A 22,128-nucleotide genomic window follows, 5' to 3' on the forward strand; every position below is an offset into this window, starting at 1 on the left:
TTCAAACTTGAGGCGCTACCCGGTAGTGATCGCTGATTGGTACAGATTTCTGTGCGCAGTGTTTAAAAGAGGAATTTGTAGCTGAGATTGTGTGGATTGAATATTACGGCGATAGCAACCATGTCCTTCCCGAAGGCGCCTATCAAAAGGTTTAATGAGACTGTTGGTAAGTACAGCCATGTATTTGCCCTTTATTATCACCTACTGTAGTTTGTGTTTCAGGGGAACATGTACTGACACAGGGCGAGGGGGCACCATGACTCCAGGTATAGCACCTGTATGTAGTTACATAGGACATGGTTGTGTCATAAGACATGGTCCTATAACTCCATCAAACCCCCAGGGACATAACATCCCAGATATAAAACCCTCTGACCCAGAGGGAAGTGAAACCCCTGCTACAATTTACTCCAAGAGGGGGGAAAAAAATCCTTCCTGATTCCATGAGCCAATAGGATGTTCCCTGGATTATTGGCCATTGTTAATTTTACTTTAATTCCCCTTGCGGTATTCCTGAGTGTGACTCCAGGTGGATTGTACCTGCAAAAATAATCCTGAGTCACCTTTGGGGCTGCTAAAAACAATAAAAAACCCAACTTGCCTTGTTCCTTTGGTGTCCTGCCCGTCTTTCTTTGATCTACTCCCGGCCTCAGGGGTTTCCTGGTGATGTCGGTTCGTGTGGGAGCTGCGGTGGGAAATTCAAATAATTTTGTATTTGATTCAATACAAAATAATGAGTCCAATACAAAGAAGTCTTTATAATATATATGCTACTGTACAGTTATATTACAGGTTTCAGTGTTTTATGCACCCTAATTTTACTTTTATTTTATTTGTATTTTTTATTTTGATTTAAGTTTATTAATAAATATTGCAGATATTTTGGTGAGTTATGCCTAAAAATTATAAACCTTAAATAAATTTCCATGCCAAACAATGTAATGCTTTTTGCATGAAAGTATGGACAGAATTAGAATGCCAGGGGGGTTAAAGCCTTAATACCCAGTTATATTCTGTGCTTCTAGAAATTATCCAGCAATCTATAGTAGTTGCTGAAACTACTTCCTGAGGGAGCCGATTCCACATTTTCACAGACCTTACTGTGAAGAATCCCTTCCTTATCTGGAGATTTAACTTTTTGTTTTTTCCTCCAGTCAGAGTGCCCTCTTGTTCTTTGTAATGATCTTGGTGAATAATTGGGAAGAGAATTCTCTATAGGTAGACATTGAAAGTTCTTGTACTGAAAAAAAGAAATCCTCTCCCTGCTCCTGGTGGCTTATTTCCTCTTACAGTGCATAGGATGTCACCTGGTTCTGATTCTTGGTAGTGCCCAGTGTAGCCTGATTTGCCAGGGACTGACCGCTGCATGCATCATCAATGGTCAAAGAGGATCTTGGATGACCCAGAAGTGTCACCAGCGGACATACTGTCTTTTAGGGATGTATCATTGTCAGAATTATGGACTGATATCAGTGCAGAGCACTAATATGAAGGTAGATGTGTGCCCTAAGCAGAAAGTATTCTCTACACCTGAACTTTGTCTGCTTTAACATTATGGACAGCTTGTGTGCTTTTTTTTTTTTTTAACTTCCTGTCCCTAAGATGTAACAGGAAGCAAGGAGAAGTTCCCTCTTAAACTTATTCCCGTTGGCGTACTTCTTGTTCTAGGTACATCTCTAAAAATGTAGGATTCCCGTTGCCAGTGGTGACTGGTACACATACATGGGTTACTCTGCCCCATGGCAGTAAAGCATAACAGATGGTCAAACCTCCATTTTAAACATTGTGTTTTTCTAGACCTTTTTTTTATTTTTGAACTATTGCTAGGAGCTAGAAGTGTTTTTATTGCTGCAACCTATCCCCGCATTCCTAGCAATTTTTCTATTTAGATTGTGCACTGCACATGTATAGGAAGGAGTTAATATGCCACAATGCTGTATACAGGATTTTGGTCTTGTTCCTGACTGCTTAGGAGTTGGTAAAAGGAAGCACAGTGTAAGCAGGATGAAGTGGGTATTGAACTGGGTTGAATACTTGCAATGGCTAGGAAGGAGTGACATGGCATGGTGACACATGAGCTACTGCTTAAGTAACTTATTTTTTTTTTTTTCCCAGAATGTTGTTCCCCTGTGTTAAGACTTACAATTCAGAACCTCTAATTATTATTATTATGTTTTAATCCAGGTTGTGCTCCTGCTCCAGGATCGTATGATGTAAAGATGGCTGATGGTCCCAAGGGACCCGTGTCATTTGAGAAATCTCAAAGGTTCAGAGGAAAAGAAAAAGGTGTGTTATGTTTTGATAATGCTGTGATCAAATGAACTTGTCCTATATCTTGTATTGATTTCAGAATGTAACATTCTGTCTTGAAATTTGTGCTATGCTAAAGTTGAGCTATCTACATGTTGCCAATAAAACATGTGCATGTAAATGAAATGTGTACTTACACCTGACAGAAGTACCTACAGATTCCTTTGTATCAACTTCCCTGCATGACGCTGCTTAGAATGGGAGGGAATGTTGCCAATCCCTCTTCTTTTCTGAGTGTACTTATTTATAGTAAAGTGTCCCAAATTATGAGGAAGGCACACAGATAGAATTCTTCCAAAAAAAAACACAATCGATTTATCAACTAAAAGCTGTAAGTCCTCCCGGCTTAAATTAAATTGTAAAGCTTTTTTTTTGGGGAGGGGGTGCAGCAGTATGTGCAGAAGGGGTTTTTTCCTTCTCACCAAGATGGATTACAGGACAGCGTGGGACCAAAATCTAGAGCAGTGGCAGTCAACCTTTTGGACCTCATGGACCGTGCAGTGAGCCATTTCACTTAAGAGTGATGTCATGATGCCAGAACTTGCCCATTCGTTCATCAGTTTAAAGCATTAATGTTCCTGCAAACAGTAAGCGATTAAAAAGGATAGAGGATATAAAAAGAAAGTGACAATGTTTTTCTGTCTAATTAGAATGCTAAAGTGACTTGGAGACTGCTATTGCTACCTCCCATTTAACAATTCTTAGTTTCCTGTTTAATATGTCTGCCCTCTTGCTTTAATGCTGCCTGAAACCTGAATAAAACATAAAAATAAGGATTTCTGACTTGGGACAAACTTGCATTTTATATAAATGAGGTAGTCCTTTCTGAATTTAGGTAGGTGGGTATAGGTGAGCTAACCATAGTATAGATTTGTGCAGCCAAATCAGGGACCCAGAGAGTGTAACCCCCACACCTACCCAGCCTAAATCTAAATTTATGTTGTATGAAGGTAGAGCATATTTGTAGGAACTAAGAGGCCCTGCTCTTTAGAACACAATGGGAAGGCACTAGTAAATTGGATGAATAACAGTCCAGTTTTCCTTACCACAACATTAGTATCATTGCTTTTTATATGTAAAATGTTTGCTTTGATGTCAGGTTTAATTGTTCGTTTTACCAGACGTTTGATTTGTCTAGGTTCCAATGGTGAAGGTCAAGCAGACACTGAGAGAGACGAACCAACATCTCCTGTGCGGCTGCGCAAACATTCTTTGCATGGATCTACGGTAACTATTTTTAACCTTCTGAATTATTTGTATTACAAATATTGCATTCTAATAAAGATTTTTCTGAAATGATCCTTGTAAAAATGTTTATCATGACAACATATCTGAAACAAAAACGTGGTAGTGTGAAACCCTTTCAGTTTTTTGTTTTGGCTATGCATACGTATAGGAATTTTGTTGCTGGAAACAATCGCTTGCACAAGAGTTTCAAATGACATAAACAAATGAGCCTTGTGCACACAGCACCCTTTCTGTTCTATGTAGAAGCGAGGACAAGTGGCACTTCACTGTGCTATCCACCATTATACATTCATACGCATTTGTTTCTGGTTGTATTTCAATATGTTTAAAAAATATTAAAGGTTACAATACAGAAATTCGGGACAAAAACAATGTTCTAACAAGGGAAAAAACGGCCTGTGTGTGCTCAGACATTTAAAACATTTTTCATTGCAAACAATGCTCAAACCAAATTATTTCCCTCATCCAGGTATACCTATAATGGGAAACAACTTAGAGTCAGATGAACGTATAATATAGCAAACCATAAGAACCGTTAGTAGAAGACAAAGCAATAATTAGTCAAGTTTGAGCAGTGAGTAAACAAATCAAGTGTCCCAGTTGTGTATTAAATACAACAACAAACATAAAAAGTAAAAACTACAAGGGAGGGTAGAGGAAGTTAAGGCACATATCACTAATGCACTATACCCAAGTAAACTAGCATAAAACAACATCTATGTATTACTAAATGCGATCCAAGGTTCCCATATCATCAAATTTCTCCAGAGAATCCTTTAGGGTATGAGTTAGTCTATCAAAACCATAATCCAATTCAATTTCGTATAAATAGGCTCCAAAGATATCGAGGGTGACTTCCAAGCTTTGGCCAGTGAGATTCTGCCCGCTAGTAATATCAATCTAATCAGTTTCATTGTGGGTCCAGAAAGGGACACCTCAAGCTTACTAAACAGGGCAGCCTCTACAGTACTAATCGTTTGTTGTAAAATTCTAGAGATCAAATGAAATACCTTGTCCCAAAACACTCTGGCTATCAGACATGACCACCAGATATGCAACATGGAGCCCCTAGAATTACAGCCTCGAAAACATAAGGGAGAAATTGAGGGGAACACTTTCGCTAGTCTAGCTGGAGTGAGATACCATCGAAGTGCTACTTTGTAATTGGCTTCCACTACCGCAGAGTTCATAGAAACCTTGGAAAGGGAGTACACCATATCCCATGTGGTGCCCAGTTCAGATTCCCAATCCCGCATATACTGCAGTTTACTGGTAGGGGCAACCAAGGCTAAGTAAATAACAGAAATTTGCCCTTTAGTGGAAGCTATGGAGGAGCATGTGCTTTCAAATGCAGAAGCGCGCATGGGTCTCGGGGCTTCTTTAATTATCATGTTGATATAGGAAGTCAATTGTCTATAGCAAAATGTTCCGTTGGAGGAATTTCAAAATTACTGACCAAATGTTCCCACGTGAACACTGCGCGACTATCCAACAATTCTTTCACTCCTCTAAAACCCTTGGAAATCCATCAGTGAAAGTCAGCAGGACATAAGCCCGGCAGAAAATCCAGATTATGCCAGAGTGGGTTTAGAGGTTTGAGGTGAGATTAGTGTCGGACAAATGCTAAATTTATCCCATACCTGAATGGATTGAGACAGAGCTGGGCATTGCACAGCTCCTCGCTTACTTTTTCAACTCCACATGAGGGATTCTATAGAGCCCGAAAAACCATCCTGATTCTCTAATTCAACCCATTATTTGTTTCTGGTTGGACGTTCATTGATTCGCAGTGGTGGATGAATGACATCCGGTGACCACTGAACACATGTCAGAACTTGCCCAGTCAGTCAACTGTTATGTATGGAGCCTTATTACAGATGGGAAGGGGGCTGTGATTTGTTTGCTGCAGAATTTGTGGGTTTGTTTTCCAATATTTTATGATGTTAGAGTAGTTTTTGTGTAAAAACTAAAATTGGCTACACACCTGACCAGTTTAAAATTGTTAACCCATTTCAAAGTAAATGTAAAACAATTAGGTAACTTCCAATAAGTGTTATTTTTAAAATTAATGATGTTCTTGCCATAAAGGTCCTTGTTGAACCATAGTTATTGGGTGAACTGTCCCCTGGTTTTGGTTATGCGTTGTCACCTTTGTCACATGGTCTTTTGTTGGCGACTACACTGGGCTGCACCGTCACACATAAAGATGTGATTCACAATTGTCAGTGTTTGGCACATGCCATGGGAAATGCCATGCAGCTATGGATGAAGCAAGTGCATGAAGGCCAACAATGGCTACAAAGAGGCTGCAGGAAACCAGGTACTGAGATACCAGAGACAATGTAAGGTTTATATAAACAGAATTGGCTGTCATCTTCTCATGATTTTTCCCCATTACTGGCATGTTCTTCACAATCTGAAGTGTGGTTTCTTGGTAGAGGGTTTTACTTTGTGTCAAGGGTTGCCAGCACAGTAGTGAATAACAGTAAACTAGTAGCTAATACTAAAATAATGAATACTACAACTAAGTAGTACTTAAGAAAAAATGTTTGATGCACTGATGCTTGGTGCTTTAGCAAATAAGGAGCTTGTTTAGTTTGCTGTTCTGCTTTAATTATATGTTCATGGTATTTTAACAGGGTAATAGATGTAAAGTTGTTTGTGGTGTTTTTTTTTTTTTTTTTTTTTTTTTTTTTTTTTATATATATATATATGAATTTAATTTTTTGCAGCCAAATTTGAGACAGAAACCGGAAAAAGATAAAGAATTCCAAAGGGAAAGAAAAAAACAGGATGCTTTGAAGAAAGAGGTAAGGTCAGAAAGTTGTATAATACATTATTTCTGTCTGTTTTATGTAGGGAGTGAATTGACCATCAAAATTCCATATTTAGCAGCTTGGAACATTTGTGTTCTACATAGAAATGGAAATAGATACTTGGATCCCCATAATTTATGAAAATGGTTACTATTTTAGAGGCCCAACATTTTTTGTTTTTGTTTTTTTGTTAGTGTTTTGAATATTGATGTATTTTTTTATTTGTAAAGTGCACAGATTGTGTAATTGCAAAATGTTAAAATACTAGTTACTAGTTGCTACACATTATGAAAGCATTGTATGGTAATGGCACTGTAAATGTTAAAGGACACCTCCAACCATGTGTATGGAGTCCTTTCTATGACTGTCACTTCTAAAGCCACCCGTTCATTGCTGTAGGTATACAGAGTCAGATGGGGAAAAGTAGGAAGTTGAGCCGTCATTTGTTCGGGTTTCTCCTGCTGGCTTGTATTAATGTATGAACTAATGCGAGAAACCATAGTGATTAATGGGTATATGCAGTGGCAATCTGTAAGGCAAGTGAAAATGTAGCTTTAAAAGGGTTTTACCACAGTGATTGTAGGTGTACTGTACTTTAAATTCTTGATGTTTATTTCTCTTTTCTGCAGGAGGGTTTTTTTTTTTAAATGTGTTTTCACATTAGATTAGACTAGATTTGCGTTTTCCATATTCCAGAAACTATATTTTTATAACAAACAATTTTTTTTTTTTTTTTTTTTTTTTTTAAGATTCGTGGTCTCTTAAAAGAACGTGCTGAGCAGGACAAGAAACTTCAAGCCTTGGAAGAAGAATTTAGAAAAACCGAGCTTAAACTCTTAAATGCTGTGAGGGAGAAGACTTCACTCAGTGCAACAATTGCATCCCTAGAAAGACAGATGGCTGACTTGAGCAAAGCGAATGACCTCCTGAAAACTAAGGTACCCTAAGTATTTCAATAGCAGTTGGAAGAAAGAGCCTTTGCAGTAGTTTTAAAACTTCATTTTCTCATTGTCCACATTCTACCACGGAGTATTCCACCTCCTGTTTTAGTTAGGATGTTGGTTTTACACTGTCCTGCTTTAGAACAGACAGGGTGGGGAAACTGAGCACATTAGCTCATCAATACAGGTATTTTGACCCTGCCTATTTCAGTTAAAAATTTTGGAAGTCGATTATTCAGATCTTTTCCCAGTTACTTTGAAGTTAGTTTTACCTTTAACAGTTCAGGTATCGGGTGTTTGACATGGATGGGGATGATTGAGCAACCACCATACAACATACAGCAGTTGGTTTGGGTATCTTGTATTAGACACTATCTGCATGGGGTTTGCAGGCTCTCCCTGTGTCTGCATGGGTTGTTTCCTCCCACATCCCAAAAACATGCAGTTAGTTTAATTGGATTCCCCCTAAATTGACCTTAGACTACATTAATGACATATGACTATAGTGGGGACATTAGATTGTGAGCTCCTTTGAGGGACAGTTAGTGACACGACTATGGACTTTGTACAGCGCTGCGTATTATGATGGCGCTATATAAATACTGTTAAGTAATAATAATGGTTTGACTATTGGTAGTGGACAACGAGTTTACAGAGAATATTGGGGGTGGAAATAGTTTAATAGAAGATTCTCTAATGGGTCTTTGATTTCATAGTAAAGAAAATGTTGTGAAATGATCAAATGAAAAATTCAGGCATGTGCGTTGTCTTTCAGTGTTGCAATCTGCATGCTTTATCCTAATGGTATTGTAACATGACAATTTTTTTTTTTTTTTTTTTTTCCTCTTCCTTTTCACTAGTTCTCAGATGATGGCTCAAAAAGAAAAATTGATGGCCTGTGCATAGAACTAATGGAAGCTAAAAATAAACTGGATGCAAAGGACAAGGTTTGTTTAACTGCTTCTTTTGTTAAAGGAAATGTATAGTTTTCATAAGAGATTGACTGTGGTGTGCTGAAATGGATGGCCCTGCAATGTGTTCCTCGTGCAGAACTAAAGATTTAAAGCGTACCTAAACTCAGAAATTTCACTTTCTGTAAAAGGGTGTGTGTTTTATGGCTGCAAAATTTTTATTGATACATTGGCCGTATGTTACAGTTCAGTGGCTGTGTTTGTTGCTTTTTGCAAAACCCTTATTTCCAAAAACTGAAAAAATGTAAAGTTACCTATGAGCTTTGTTTGAAAATCAATGTGTTGGTTGCAGGAAATCATACGTCTTCAAGCCAGCTTTCAAGAACAAATTGAAACACTGCAGAAAAGTTTAGCTACATCAAAAGCAGCTTTTAAATCCCTTAAAGAAAGGAACTCTCTTCTTGGTAGGTGATGAAAATCCCCTAGAACATGTCATGATTCCATTGTATTTGCATCTGTTATATTTAATAACCATGTCATACATTGCAGCTTACTAGTTGTAGTGGCTGCCTTTTTAGGCTAATCCTTTCAGCAGGTACAAAAAAAAACTTTTTGATCTTGCCGGAAAAGTTATGTTTAAGAATTTTTTGGTACACCCAATTGTAACCTATTCCACTACTCTTCCCTCCTCCCATGTAAAGGCATGCATTTCTAATATGTAATTGCCTGTAGATGATATCTCAAAGCATGACTTTTTTTTAATAGGGTTTTGGCTTCTATAATTGTACTTTATTTTCCTGAAACAAACCTAAATTTTTTTTATCTCTGCTATCTTGCACTGTAATTTGCCACATACTTGTACTTGTTGTGCTCAGATCATGAAATCAGCAGTCAGCTCATGGCAAATCTTTACTATATAGTCTTCTGCTTAACAATTTGAGCGTTTAGGTCTCAAACTTCAGTTTCAATTTTTTTTTTATATATAGAGGAAAATCATAAAGAGGTGGCGGCTCAAAATGAAAGTTTGGCAGAGGAATTAAACCAAACTCAAGGTATGTCATGTAATTTGATTTTTACTTTTTTATTTTTATTTTCCTTAATTCATACTAAATACATTTGTTTACAGTTTTAGTTAAGGAACTCAAAGGAGAAAATAAAAACCTGGAGAACTATCTATCAAATGCCCAAGAGCAAATACAGGTAAATGTCCTCTACAAGTTTTCTCCACCATGGATATCACTATATCTACAGACATGAATGAGGGCTTGTAAATACTTAAGCGTGAGTAGTCTGGGCACAGGTGCGCTTAAGTCTCAATACACTTCATAAAAAATTGTGTTTAATCTTACATTACCTTTTTCCAGATGTATACTTACCTACAGCAATGTTTAAATTCTTCTAAAATTAGTATGTGTAGTAAATCCCCCTCCCATAGGCTTCTATAGGGAGACAGAATTGAATCCTGGAGATGCTGCTGGCACAGCCAAGAAATAGATTTGACCTAAAGAATGTAAACAGCAAGGCAGGCAAAGGGCTATACGATTAAAGCATGTATGCTGAATGATAGGAGAAGGGGCAATTTCTTTAGATCAGGTGTATACTTCTTAATGCTCCCTTAAGTATTGGATGTAGCTTATTTTTTTTACCTTTTTAAGGTGGAACTAAAGTTCCACTTTAAAAAAAAAAAAAAAATATCAGGCATTGACTTCACTACCAGCTTGATCGCTCCAGGTTTCTGGCAAAAAGCTAAGCAGTCAACCTTGCATCGCATTTGGTTGCCAGGGTCCCCAGCTTCCTCTACATTTGCAGGGAATGAATAAACTCCCACATGCCTGCACCAGGGGTTTGCACCTTTGCAGTCAAGCCAATAAAGATGGTTGAAAGAGAAGATGGCTGCCTGATCCAGTGGAACCTCATTTACAATTTTAAGGTGGCAACTGGTTGTATTTTATGGTATATATAAAAGTGCAGCATTCAAACTTGGTGATCATTCTTTATTTACTTGAATGACATATGTTTTTAACTTGCAAAAATGGAGAACAATGTGTTTGCCAAAACGCAACTATTCCTCATTATGATCTATGGTGTTCTCAGCATTTGCCACTTTGAAAGTGATCTGGGTAACAAGTGGCAATTTGTTCAGTTGTTGTAACTTTAAAAAACAGTCCTCCCCTCCCTTTTATAAAGTTATGTATTTGCAGAGACTGCTTTAAAGGAAAATCTGTTATATCCCTTATATGCTGCAGTTTGACTGTGATGGCAGATGCAATACACATTCCATCCAATTGGACAGTGCTATGTGCTTGGTTTATTATATGACCCGAAAGTGTGGCAGATTTTCAATTTTTTTGCTGTATGCCTATTGGAAAGGCAAGAAATCCTTTTCCAATTGTGCCTGTTTATAGCTGAGAAATGTTGTGGATTACATCTTAATCTGTACCAGCTCCTGTCTACTTTAGAACATATGACTGCAGGAAAACGGGTAGAAGTTTAACATATTTGATGGCACAGAAACAGTGGCCTTCATGAATATTAAAATGCAAAGGGTAGAATTTGCACTGTAACCTATATGTTGCATCAATTGTAAATGGAAAATGTTAGATGGCATTTATATAAAATGACTGTCGGACTGATACTAAACTTACATTGGACAAATTTAAATGTTGCCAGCTGAAGACTGCTAATGGTAAATATGCTTTGCAACATGCAAAAAAAAAAAAAAAAAATCGGCCCCCTCCAATATATAGGTTGTGGAGGTGATCATTTATTGTGTGCATTGTTAAACAGCCAGATGGCCACACATATTGAACACTTTTCAAATAACACTTTTTTTTTTTTTTTTTTTTAAGGACCTCAGACTGGAACTAACCAGCAAAGAACAGGAATATGAGCGTAAACTGGAAATTGCAGCATCTCAGATAAATGAGCAGAGCTTGGTAAATGTTTTTATATGTTCTCTATATCTTAGTCTTTACAGTGTATACCCTGGTACAATGGGGCAAGTTTTGCGATGAGGTGTAAATTGGTATAGACTGGAAACTTAAAAATGACATAACTTGAGGAAATGAATATCTTGGGGCGTGTGAATTTTTAAAATTTTTTTAATGTTATATTTAGGCACATTTTAGGGCCAGGTTTGCATTAAAAACCGTATATGGGTCACAACACCTCCCATTCTTTATCTCAGTTCAAATTACAACAATGACTCGTTCTGCCACCTAGTGGCCAATTGGTATAGTGCACAGCTGTCACAATCGGAAATTCTATATGTGTACATTATGAACAATTCTAGAGACGGGAATGATTTATAAATAGAGGCCTAAATGTAGCAGGGATCTACATGATTAAGCAGTGGTCATTATGGTTTTTCAGCCAGGCCCAAACAAGCTGTATATGAGTGAATAGGAGAGCCATGAGCACTCGCTAAGGACAAATGTTTTCTTCAGAATTGAAATGGCAATAAAAATTTGAGGTCCTAACCCTTCTCGTGGGGGGATCCTGCTGGATTCAGGCTTTGATTCTGGTACAGATCTCCAGAATAGTATAGTGGAACTGAATACCATGATGGATAATATCTTTTCTATTCTCAATTTTGAATTTTGGTTGTCATTTAATCTAGGCTTGCCTTCTGGTAATCCCCCCCCCCCCCCCAATGTGTAGAATAGGTGAATAATCCTAAAGACGCTTTAAAAGGAGGGCTTTATTTTTGCGTTCCTGGAGATCTTTTTAACTTTCCAAACAAATATCCATTAGGTCATTTGCCCTGTGCACATTCATGCAGAACTAAGTCAGTTTGCGTGGGCTGGCATGTTGATATATCAACCATATCCCAGAGCCACAGATTAGAGCAAAATGAAGAGGATACAGACTGACTGGTTGCAATGGGACTTGCTAAACTCCAGTGTGTGGAATTTTGTATGTATAGGCAAGAGGATTTAAATGCTAGTTATGAAAAGCTCTACCACACAAACAACAAAATAGTAGGTTTTTTTTTTTTTTTTTTTTTTTTTTCCATGTAGACTTCCAGTTCCCTGCGTCAGGAATTGCAGAAAATACAGGAAGAAATGATGAAAGAGAGGCGCCTTTTGGAACAGGAGCTGGAGGGAACACTAGATGATCTTGATCAATTACAACAACAGGAGGCGGCTGCAGAGAAACTAATCATGGAACTAGAGCAAGAAAATAAGCAGAGGGCAGAAGAGATTGTACAGCTAGAGAAAACTCTTCAAGGGTATTTTAAACTGAAAATGTTTTTTTTTTTTTTTATTTTAGAGAAACACAGGAGTGTTACCAGGGGTCCCTTCTAAATCTTCGTCTGCTTGCTTTACTGAGCCATACACTATAGTGGTCACAGAGTTGATTCACTGAGCTGTACAGACAGAATATATCTACTAATAGAATATTTTACTAGCAGTGGAAAATGTTTACTAGATTCTACCCAAATTCTTGCAAATGAAGTCAAATTCATCAGATTAAATTTACCACATGTAGTTGTACATAACTGTAATATGTTCCCCTGTAATTGTAAGTCCTGATTCTACTAAAAAACTTCTTTGGCCAATTTTACCTGTCTATCTGTTTATATCCCTCCATAGACACCAGTTGATTCTTCTGTACTTCAACCTAATAACCTATTATTAACCATATATATATTTATATTTATATATTTTTTTTTTTTTTTTTTTTTTTTATGCAACTGGACTAAAGAAGTCAAATTTGATAGAATTGAACTTTTGTATTAAATTGATTTTCTAAAAATTCGACCATCCTTAGTTGACCTATGCCTTAGTTCAGGGGTGTCAAACTCAAATCACATAGAGAGCCTGTTTTTTAGATTTTGGCCAAGTTGCGAGACACTTTTTTTAAGATGCATAGTCATAGTAGAAGTATAGATCCTTCCTGACCCTGAGACATCATATCTCGCACCATCCTTGTGCATTAATCATCTTCTGAAAAAAAGACCATGCTTGTCTTGGTGAACATCGTGAATATATCTCATCTTTCATTAAACTGTCTCCCTTCTGCATTACCTTTTCTCTTGTTTGACAAGCAGTTTTAGCAGTTTTTTAAGAGTTAGGTGTACTTGGCCTGTTGCTGGGTCTCAGCAGGAGTGAAGAAGCAACTGGGGTCCTTCTGCCTGCTGCACGGTCAGGCAATTATGAGGACCACCACATAAAACATCCAGCTAGGCTGGATTCGGTCCCCAGGCCTTGTGTTTTGACACCTCTACTTTAGTTCTATAGATTTCAGTATTACTTGTTCAGTGAGTCCTGGGGTAACTATGTATAAAGTGGGCCAAACAGATTTTTGCATCTCCTGATATGGCAAGTTGTTGTTGTTGTTGTTAATCCTCTCGTATACAGTCTTGGAATACTACTCAGGAAATCCATGGTTAATGTTGAGATTCCTGCACCCTTTTTATGTATTTTTGCTTGAGATTACTTCATTTTGTTAACATTTTGGTATTGACCAATTCAGTAGGATTTCCTTTTAGGTGTCTTTTGTTATTGTGTTTTTTGTCCCTCTTGGGAGGAGGTAACTTGTCTTGTGCAGTCCTCAAACTTTTGTATATTTTTTTATTGGTATCCATTATGAATTTTCTCCTAACCACTACCTAGCTTTTTACAGTCCTCAGACAAACATTCATGTGTGTCAGCCTGTTGTGTTCACACCAAAACCTTGCTTTGTGGATGTCAGAGCAGCAGGATAGCATAGTGAAAAACAGAACCTGAAATGCCTGTTGCTAGTTTCTAGCCTCCTTGCTGGAAATCAAAACCTTGCTATTTTATGCCATAGTTGCCCATCAGATTGATAACTGCCATTAACTTTTCAAGGTTGCAAAAAAGTACCTGTGACATTCTGCTAATGCTCCTACGTGCCTAGTGTTTGACTGTAGGCAGCAAAAACCACAGTAAAAAACAGTCTCATAAAGCCTTTAATTTTTTTAAGCAAACATGACTAACTGCCTGTCCAACCTTTTTGTTTTAGCAAAAATGCAGAGCTTGAAAGGACAAAGGAGAAACACGAGAATAAAATTTCACAGCTGACAGAAGAGCAGAATAATTTGCTGCTACAACTCTCTGAATATGAAGGGTATATAAATATTTATTGTGTAAAAACAAAAGGAAAATTCCATGTGAAAGCTGACTCTAGCATAAGGCTTATTGTAATAAACTGTCATTTATTTTTTTATGATCTAGTCTGAAGACTACAGCTGCTACAGAAGTGGTCTCTTTAAAGATAACAAATGGGTCTCTAATGGCTAAAATTGCAGAGGCAGAAAATGATAAGGAACTACTAGAACAGCAAATTGAAAAAAATTTGAAAAGAAATGAAGCATTGGAACAACAAATTTGTAAATTGCTAGAAGAGTCTTCAAAAACAAAGGAAAGTTTGGAACTCGGGCTACTGGAGTTTCAAGAATGCTCAAGAAAAACAGAGCAAAGGCTTGAGCAAGAGCTTAATGATCTCCAGGAAACCTCTTCCAAAATGAGGGAAGCACTGGAGCAGAAGCTCTTTGAGCTTCAGGAAACCTCTACCAAAACAAGGGAAGGACTGGAGCAACAGCTTAAAGAGGTCCAGGATATCTCCGCCAAACAAAGGGAACAACTAGAGCAGAAGCTTCTGAACTTCCAGGAAACCTCCGACAAAGAGAAAGAAGCATTGGAAAAAAAGCTTCTTGAGCTTCAGGAGTCTTCTGCTATCACAAGGCAGCAGATTTTAGATGAGCAGGAGACCACCTCCAAAGTGAAAGCAGAACTGGAGAATCAGCTTCATGATCTCCAGGAGAAAACTTTAAAATCTAAGGAGCTTTTGGAAGACCAAATTTATGACTTGCAAGGGGAAAAGGAAACTCTGGAGAAGCAACTTCTTGAAGTCCAGGAGACCTCTTCAAAAACAAACCAGTTATTAGAGAAGAAGCTCATTGACTTTCAGGAAAGTGAAACAAGAATTAGGGAAGAATTAGTACAGCAAATTAATGAACTTAAGGCTAGTAAAGCCAAGGTTTGTGAAGAATTGGAGAAAAAAATTCTTGAGATGCAAGAGACCTCAACAAAGACTGTTTGTGAATTAGAGCTGCAAGTTCTTGAACTACAGCAAGAGCTGGGAAAAACAAAGAATGAAGCAGAGCACAAGATTCAAGAACTTTTGAGGAACAATAATAAAACCGTAGAAAAAATAATGCAGGAAATGGAAAAGGATTCTGAAAAAATAAAAGGACAATTGGAAGGACAACTACTTCAGTTGCAGGAGTCATCTAAGAAAACACAAGAAAACTTGGAGAAACAGCTTCAAGACCTTCTTGAGACCTTTTCCAGAAAAGAGGAGGCGTTTCAACAACAGAATAATGAACTAACAAACCTAAAGATACAACTTTCGGAGTTACAAGTAGAGCTTTTAAGGTATCTTGCAATAATTGCACCACACCTGTATAGATGCTCTGTCATATGTTAAAAAAACACATAATTAATACAATGTACATTTAGGCGAAGCTTACAAAAGACTGCTCAGTTTTGTGTAAATCACTCTCCATTCTGCAAAACAACCTTCATGGAGTCATAATGACCTTGCAGTCATTAGAAGTGAGCTGAAGAAAAACAAAGTAACTGTCAGTGTCTGTAGATGGAGGTGGGGGGGAGGTGTTATTTCTACTAAACAGGTGTGTAGTGTGGGCAGAAGGCTAATCTAGTTTCAGGATAAACTTGGTTTTAGCTACACCTTGGCTTAAGGTTTAAAGTTTAAGCTATTCTTTTTTTGAAAATATTTTACACTTTATTACCCAAGATTCACAGCTCAAATTAGATTCAGATATGTGGGGGGGGGGGGGGGATTGTTTAACTTTGGGTGAAAAACAGACAGTTGTTTCCCTTGGTTATTCTCTGGTTTGGTTAACTTGATAATGCTAAAGTTATTTTACAGGAAAGGCTGTGAAAATGAAGAAACAATAAAATGGCGCACCCTGTATGAAGAGTTGTTCAATAAAGTCAGACCCTTTCAGGTATACTTATAATTTATTTCCTATATATATTATTTTTTTTTTTTTCCTTGGCATTACCCATTAGTGATCTGCCTTTTCCTCCCACAAATGCACAATGCAAAAAAAGGCAATCTAAGCCAGTGACTGGGAGAGATCATTTGCAGGGATAGTGGTTTAATATTTATTGCTACTATGCATCTCAGGAGTCCTTGGCACCTGTAACATGATTATTTTAACCCCCCTAGTGGTAATCCCGAGTGTGACCCGGGGTAAGTTTAGAAGCCCCCTTTACCTTCGCCCAGCGCTCCAGCAGCGGGTCTAATGGTCCCGCTGTGATGCTGGGATGTTAATGAATTAGGGGGTGAGGCCGGGCGGGAAATTTAAAAGCAGATTACCAAGTAATCTACTTTTAAATACCACCCGGGGTCCCGGCCACGTTGCTGCCTGCATCAGCAGTTAGATGCGACGCACAATGCAGGACTTCTGCATTGTGCATCACATCTATCTGCTGATTTGAGCAGCAATAGTAAATTCTTAGGGTGGTGCCAGCAGGAAATCACCCCTGGAAGTGTCCTGATTTACATTTTGCCCACTATTATCCCTGACCTTTTGACATTTTTTGATTAAATTACATTGTTGTGGTCTATTTCATTTTTTTTTTTTTTTTTTTAGAATTATTTATTATATTCATGATTATAATAAATATAATTATCATACCGGGGAGGTAATCTGAAGAATTACAGGCCACAATATAAACAAAAATTTCTATGCAAAAAAATTAGGGTCACATTTTGCATCAAAAAACTTACCAAATTAGAACTCTAGGGGGGTTAAAGCAGAATTTTGCTCCCAGTGCACACCACACAGCCTCACTGCATCAAATTGTGTAATAAACTGCAGTATATCTTGGTAGAATTTAACCATAAAATTAGGAAGCGGATTAACGCAGGCACTATCGGATGTCCTGGGTAGTTTAAAGCAACATGGTCAGATTACTGGTACCAATCCACAACTGGGGATGTGTGCTTTTCATGTGCAAATTGGTTTTGAAAGAGTTGTATAGTAACCTGTTAAAACTTTTGAGTATAGTTTTTGTAATGAAATGTATCTTACAGCAACAACTGGATGCCTTTGAAGCTGAGAAAAATGCCTTGCTTAATGAGCGTGGAGCAGCACAAGATGAGCTGAACAAACTCAGTGAGGCATATGCAAAGCTCCTTGGTCATCAGAATCAAAAACAAAAGATAAAGCATGTTGTGAAACTAAAGGATGAAAACATTCAACTTAAACAGGTACAGTAAAAGTTGCATTTTCTCATTTGCACAGCAGTTGGCAGTATTGGGCTTCTTCACTTTATTTTCTCATTTGCACAGCAGTTGGCAGTATTGGGCTTCTTCACTTTATGTATTAAAATCTTTTTGCTTTTTTTTTTTTTTTTTTTTTTTTTTTTTTGCCTTTTAAACACTTAAAGAACATCTGAGCATACAAATAGGTGTGCAGAAAACCTCTTAATAGAAGTCCCCCCCCACCTCACTCGGTACACTTACTCTGCCGGTGATCCATTTGCTTGCAGAAGTAGTGGATTTACGAACACTGGGATATCTGCTCTTTCCTGAAACTGCTTTCTTAATGAAAGTCTTTCGGGTGATCCTTGCAGCCCCAAAAAATGACCTAAAAGGTGTGTGTTGAAATTTTGCTTGAAGACATGAGATGATAAAGCTCTGTATTGCCAGACTAAAGGTATGTACAAACACTTTGCTGGAAATGATCAGTGGCAGTTCTAAAATCACTAGGGACCAATAAGCTCTATAAGAAAATCTGCATTTTATGGGAGAGTGGATATTTTTTCTATTCATAAATTGTTCAGTTTTTTTTACGACACACACACTAACATTGAAGGACAGCTGTGTGGCCACTGCATTTTTATCTGAGATCATCCTGAATGTCCATCTTGAAAGATGCAAATGGCGTCCATTCACTTGTAAATAAGGAATGCTACTGTTGTCAGGTAATCCTTGGAGCACTTAGTTTTTAAACAAAATACACAAGCATCATGTTTGCTGTGAGCTTATTGAATAGGTGGGGTTTTCAACTAGACTCCTCCTACCACATCTCAAGTGTTTTTTTTTTTTTTTTTTTCTATAGTTCGGTCATAATGTTACTGTATCTGGAATTTGGTAAAAAAAAGGCAGTGAATTTTTTTTTTTTTTTTTTTTTATTATGCTTACCTCCTTATCCTTAAATCTTTAGGAACTTGCAAGGGTAAAGGCTGAATTGTCAAAAGAAAAGCAAAATGAAAGGCAGCTGCAAGCCCAACTGAATGATTTGATGGGAGCAAAGAAGTTTGATCCATCCAAAGCTTTTGAGCATGATGTCAAAAGAAACATTCACCAAAGAGCTCCATTAAAAGATGGTAAACAAATCCATATTTCTTATAATCTAAAATACATATTGGGAATAAAATGCTAATGTGTTTTGTGCTGTACGTGTGTGTTGTAGACATAGTTCAGATTGAGGGGTGATTAAAACAATGAGGTTTAATCCTACCCACAAGGCAATAATCTCTGCTTGCCTTGCTTTTTATTTTTGCAAAACCCAAACACCAGTCCTTAATTCCACCTGTTTTCTGTGGTAGAGGATTTCTTGTGCATTTTACCAAACTTGACACTACTGTCCACTATTTTAAGCTATACAAACTCTATTTTGGAATTGTGCTGGAACACTTGTAACAGTCTTTGCCTAATCTTAGTAGAGTGGTCCTCTTTGTGACCTCTGACAGGCGGGATTGCAATGTCTAAGTCTTATTACTCTAGGTGAGCACACCAGCTTTGTCATACACATCGCAATGGATCAAGATACCATTCCAGTGGAACCTAATGGACTTGTAGCACTGTTCTCTTTCCCAGTTGCAGAGCTTTCAGTGTTATTTACAGGATGCAAAAATAAAAAAATTTGCCCTACATTTTGTACTATGTATAATCTATTACATGACCCTTATTTGCCTAAATATGTTTTTCATTTATATTTGGTTTCAATAGCAAGAATTCCAGCAGTGCCCAAATGAGTTAAATAATAACTTTCTGGGACATGAGGAGAAATATTGAACGGTTAAAAAGCCGACAAGATCTGTCCTGTGGATAGGTAGTTCCCTGGGATAGTAAGAAAGTATAAATTAACAATGGATTCTAGATGACCATTTTTTATTTATTTTTTTTCTTGTGCTTTTTTTTAACAGGGAACCGAAATATGTCCTGAGGAGCATGTTGCTGATTGAAAATGATCGTGACTTTAATTTTTTTTTTTTTTTTTTTAATGGATGTTATGTTTTAATAAAGTGCACCTGCCATGCAAAATTATGCAGGCTGTCATTGCTGGTCTCCTCATTCCTGTTTCTGGCTTTAGGACTTCTGAGATCTAGACAAGCATGCAAAGGTATTGAAAATTCTTTTGTTATGATGGCCAAAGAAGAAGTTCTTCATAGACATTTGACTTTTATGTTCATTACTTGCTGCCTCCAAAATTGAAACTTACACATTATTTCTGTGAATTAGAATTAGTAAATGGGATTTGTGCCACTGGTTTTTCTGTGTGGTGATCAAATGGCTATGCAGTTTTTGTAATATAAAGTACCCAAAAAATACTATTTATAAAAATCAAATATATATCAATTCACTAAAAGCAGTTCACAAACCTTAGGTGGTGTAAACATGCATAATACAGTCTGCTTTCTCTTCCGTTTGTCTAATTGTATTTTTATGTCGCTATTTTTATTTGCAGTATGTGCTTTTTTCCCTTTGTCTATATTGCTCACATTTTAAGCAATCAGTAGAACTTTATTTTCGAATGCCCTTGATTTATATATACTTTGGTATTCATTTTTTATTTATCCAATATATTGTGTATATACCACTTCCTAATAAAAAGTTTTAACATGTTTCCTATGATGTCATTATATATCGCTAAAGATTCACTCTGTGATATTGCCACACATGCAACATCCTGTGGGAAGATGGCCCCAGAGGATGGGGTGCTTCCAGTTCCCTTTTTACTTCCTTATGATTCAGATATTTTAACCCTTGTGTTATGTTGCCCACTGTTCTTGGAGTCTGATATACTGGGGATCTTCCTTTAGCGGTTTTGGGTGTTGTGGCATGCACCACATAGTTGCAGTGGCCATAAGTTCCCTTTAGTATCCTTTGTGAACCACTGGTGTTTTAGGAAAATATTTAGATGGAGTAAACTAGAGGCCACAAGTTCCACAATAAGCATACCCCAAGAAGTGGATACAGAAACAATGGACATTCTTGGTCCCACCATATCGCTACAGATTTGATCCATGTTTTTCCTCTTATATTTTGCCTTGTCTCTCGTGGTATTTAAATAGAAAAAATTCTAGTTATCATCACTATAAAGATTGTCCCAGCTGGATGGGTTACAAGACCCTAATACATGAAATCTCCCTGGTGTGCTTTTACCACGGTTTCTTTCTCAATCTGCCAAAAAAGTAATATAGTGCTGCAGCAGGTGTCTTAAGTACACCTTATTTCCTGCTTCATGAATTATAAGGATCATCTAGCCCAGCGGTTGCCAACTGGTGGTCCGCATCTCCACAAACCATGTCTCGTGTATGGACACACACATGTGTCTCAGTACCACAACCTGTCCACTCTGTCCAGGTCTGAGCCTGCGGTGGGAGGGTGGGTGAGTTCTGGCATTTTGATGACACTCTTGGGGAAGTATCTTCCCCTTTGAGTGACAGACAGCTCCCTGCGCATGTGTGGTCTGGATTCTGTGGATTTAGTGGTTTGAAAGGTTGGTGACCACTGCTCCAGCCCACTCCTGTCTCTGTTGTCCTTGCTTTCCCCTGTCTGCGATTTCCTTTTCAGTTCTGTCAACCTTTTAGTCACTGCTTCATGTATTAGGTGTTCCTGAACAGCATTTACTTGTAGACTGCCTTAGAAAACAACCATGTGCTGGGGGGCAGGGCTTGGCAATGGCGGTGTGAGCTGTGTTTGGCTCTGTGACTGTCCAGGCCTTTTTTCAGTGATCACGGGCAGATCAGCACCGCTACCAGTTCCAGATGCCTAAAGGGAAGAAATACACAGGATCCCACAAGACTCCCGGATGAGCGAGTATAATGGGGTACTTTCCCTCAGATCTTCATTGGCTGTCATCTACCTCATGACCTGCAGGCTCCCTTACTAAGGGATCCCCAGTAAGGAGGCTATAGACTCATTAGCTACCTGGGTTGAGGGATCCCTGAGGTGAGAAATGTGGTGATGCACTATTGTAAAGACATTAGACTCCAAGGTGACCACACTGAAAATGCTTTTTTATGTTTATCTCTTGTTTGTGACAAATGTCTCTGCAAATCGCCTTCCTTAAACTCCCCAGCGGTAATCTGAGTGTGACTCGGGGTAAAAAATACAAGCTGAAAGCGATAACCCCGAGTCACACTGGGGGTCGTTAAAAATATAAAAAACAAACACCTACCTAGTCCCATCGGTGTCCTGTCATCCTGTGGACACGTCCTCTTCTTTGAGCTGTCCCCTTGCGAGTGCTCTGACGTTCCCTGGCAGTTCCCGGTGACGCCGATGCGTACAGCCATCACTAGGGGCATGGCGGGAATGTCAAAATATTTTGTATTGCATTCAAAACAAATTAACTATTGAATGCAATACATTGGATTTCTATGTCTAAAAGCGGTACATCGTCTTTCATGAACATTTGTTTTACAGTATATTACAATAGTATATGTATATTAAAGTTTGAAACACAAAATCATGTCAAGGTTTATTATTAAATGTATTAACAAACTTTTTTTTTCAAATTTACTTATTTTGACATGATTTTGTGTTATTATACTATTATATTATACTGTAAAATACATTTTCATGAAAAACAATGTACTGCTTTTAGACATA

The 22,128-nt window shown here is 37.8% G+C and overlaps 1 protein-coding gene across 1 annotated transcript; it reads left to right on the forward strand.

Moving 5' to 3' along the window:
• Positions 1 to 20,138, forward strand: HMMR (hyaluronan mediated motility receptor). The gene is made up of 17 exons (XM_072400722.1): positions 1 to 166; positions 2,185 to 2,286; positions 3,449 to 3,537; positions 6,291 to 6,368; positions 7,124 to 7,312; positions 8,176 to 8,262; positions 8,579 to 8,690; positions 9,213 to 9,278; positions 9,353 to 9,426; positions 11,076 to 11,162; positions 12,246 to 12,457; positions 14,215 to 14,319; positions 14,427 to 15,629; positions 16,147 to 16,225; positions 17,320 to 17,496; positions 18,455 to 18,617; positions 19,440 to 20,138. The coding sequence occupies exons 1-17, from the start codon at positions 121 to 123 to the stop codon at positions 19,457 to 19,459; spliced, it is 2,889 nt and encodes a 962-aa protein (XP_072256823.1). The 5' UTR covers positions 1 to 120; the 3' UTR covers positions 19,460 to 20,138.
• The last annotated feature ends 1,990 nt before the right edge of the window (positions 20,139 to 22,128 follow it).

This window comes from Pyxicephalus adspersus, chromosome 2 (genome assembly GCF_032062135.1).
Source record: "Pyxicephalus adspersus chromosome 2, UCB_Pads_2.0, whole genome shotgun sequence".
In the NCBI taxonomy this organism is placed as follows: Eukaryota; Metazoa; Chordata; class Amphibia; order Anura; family Pyxicephalidae; genus Pyxicephalus; species Pyxicephalus adspersus.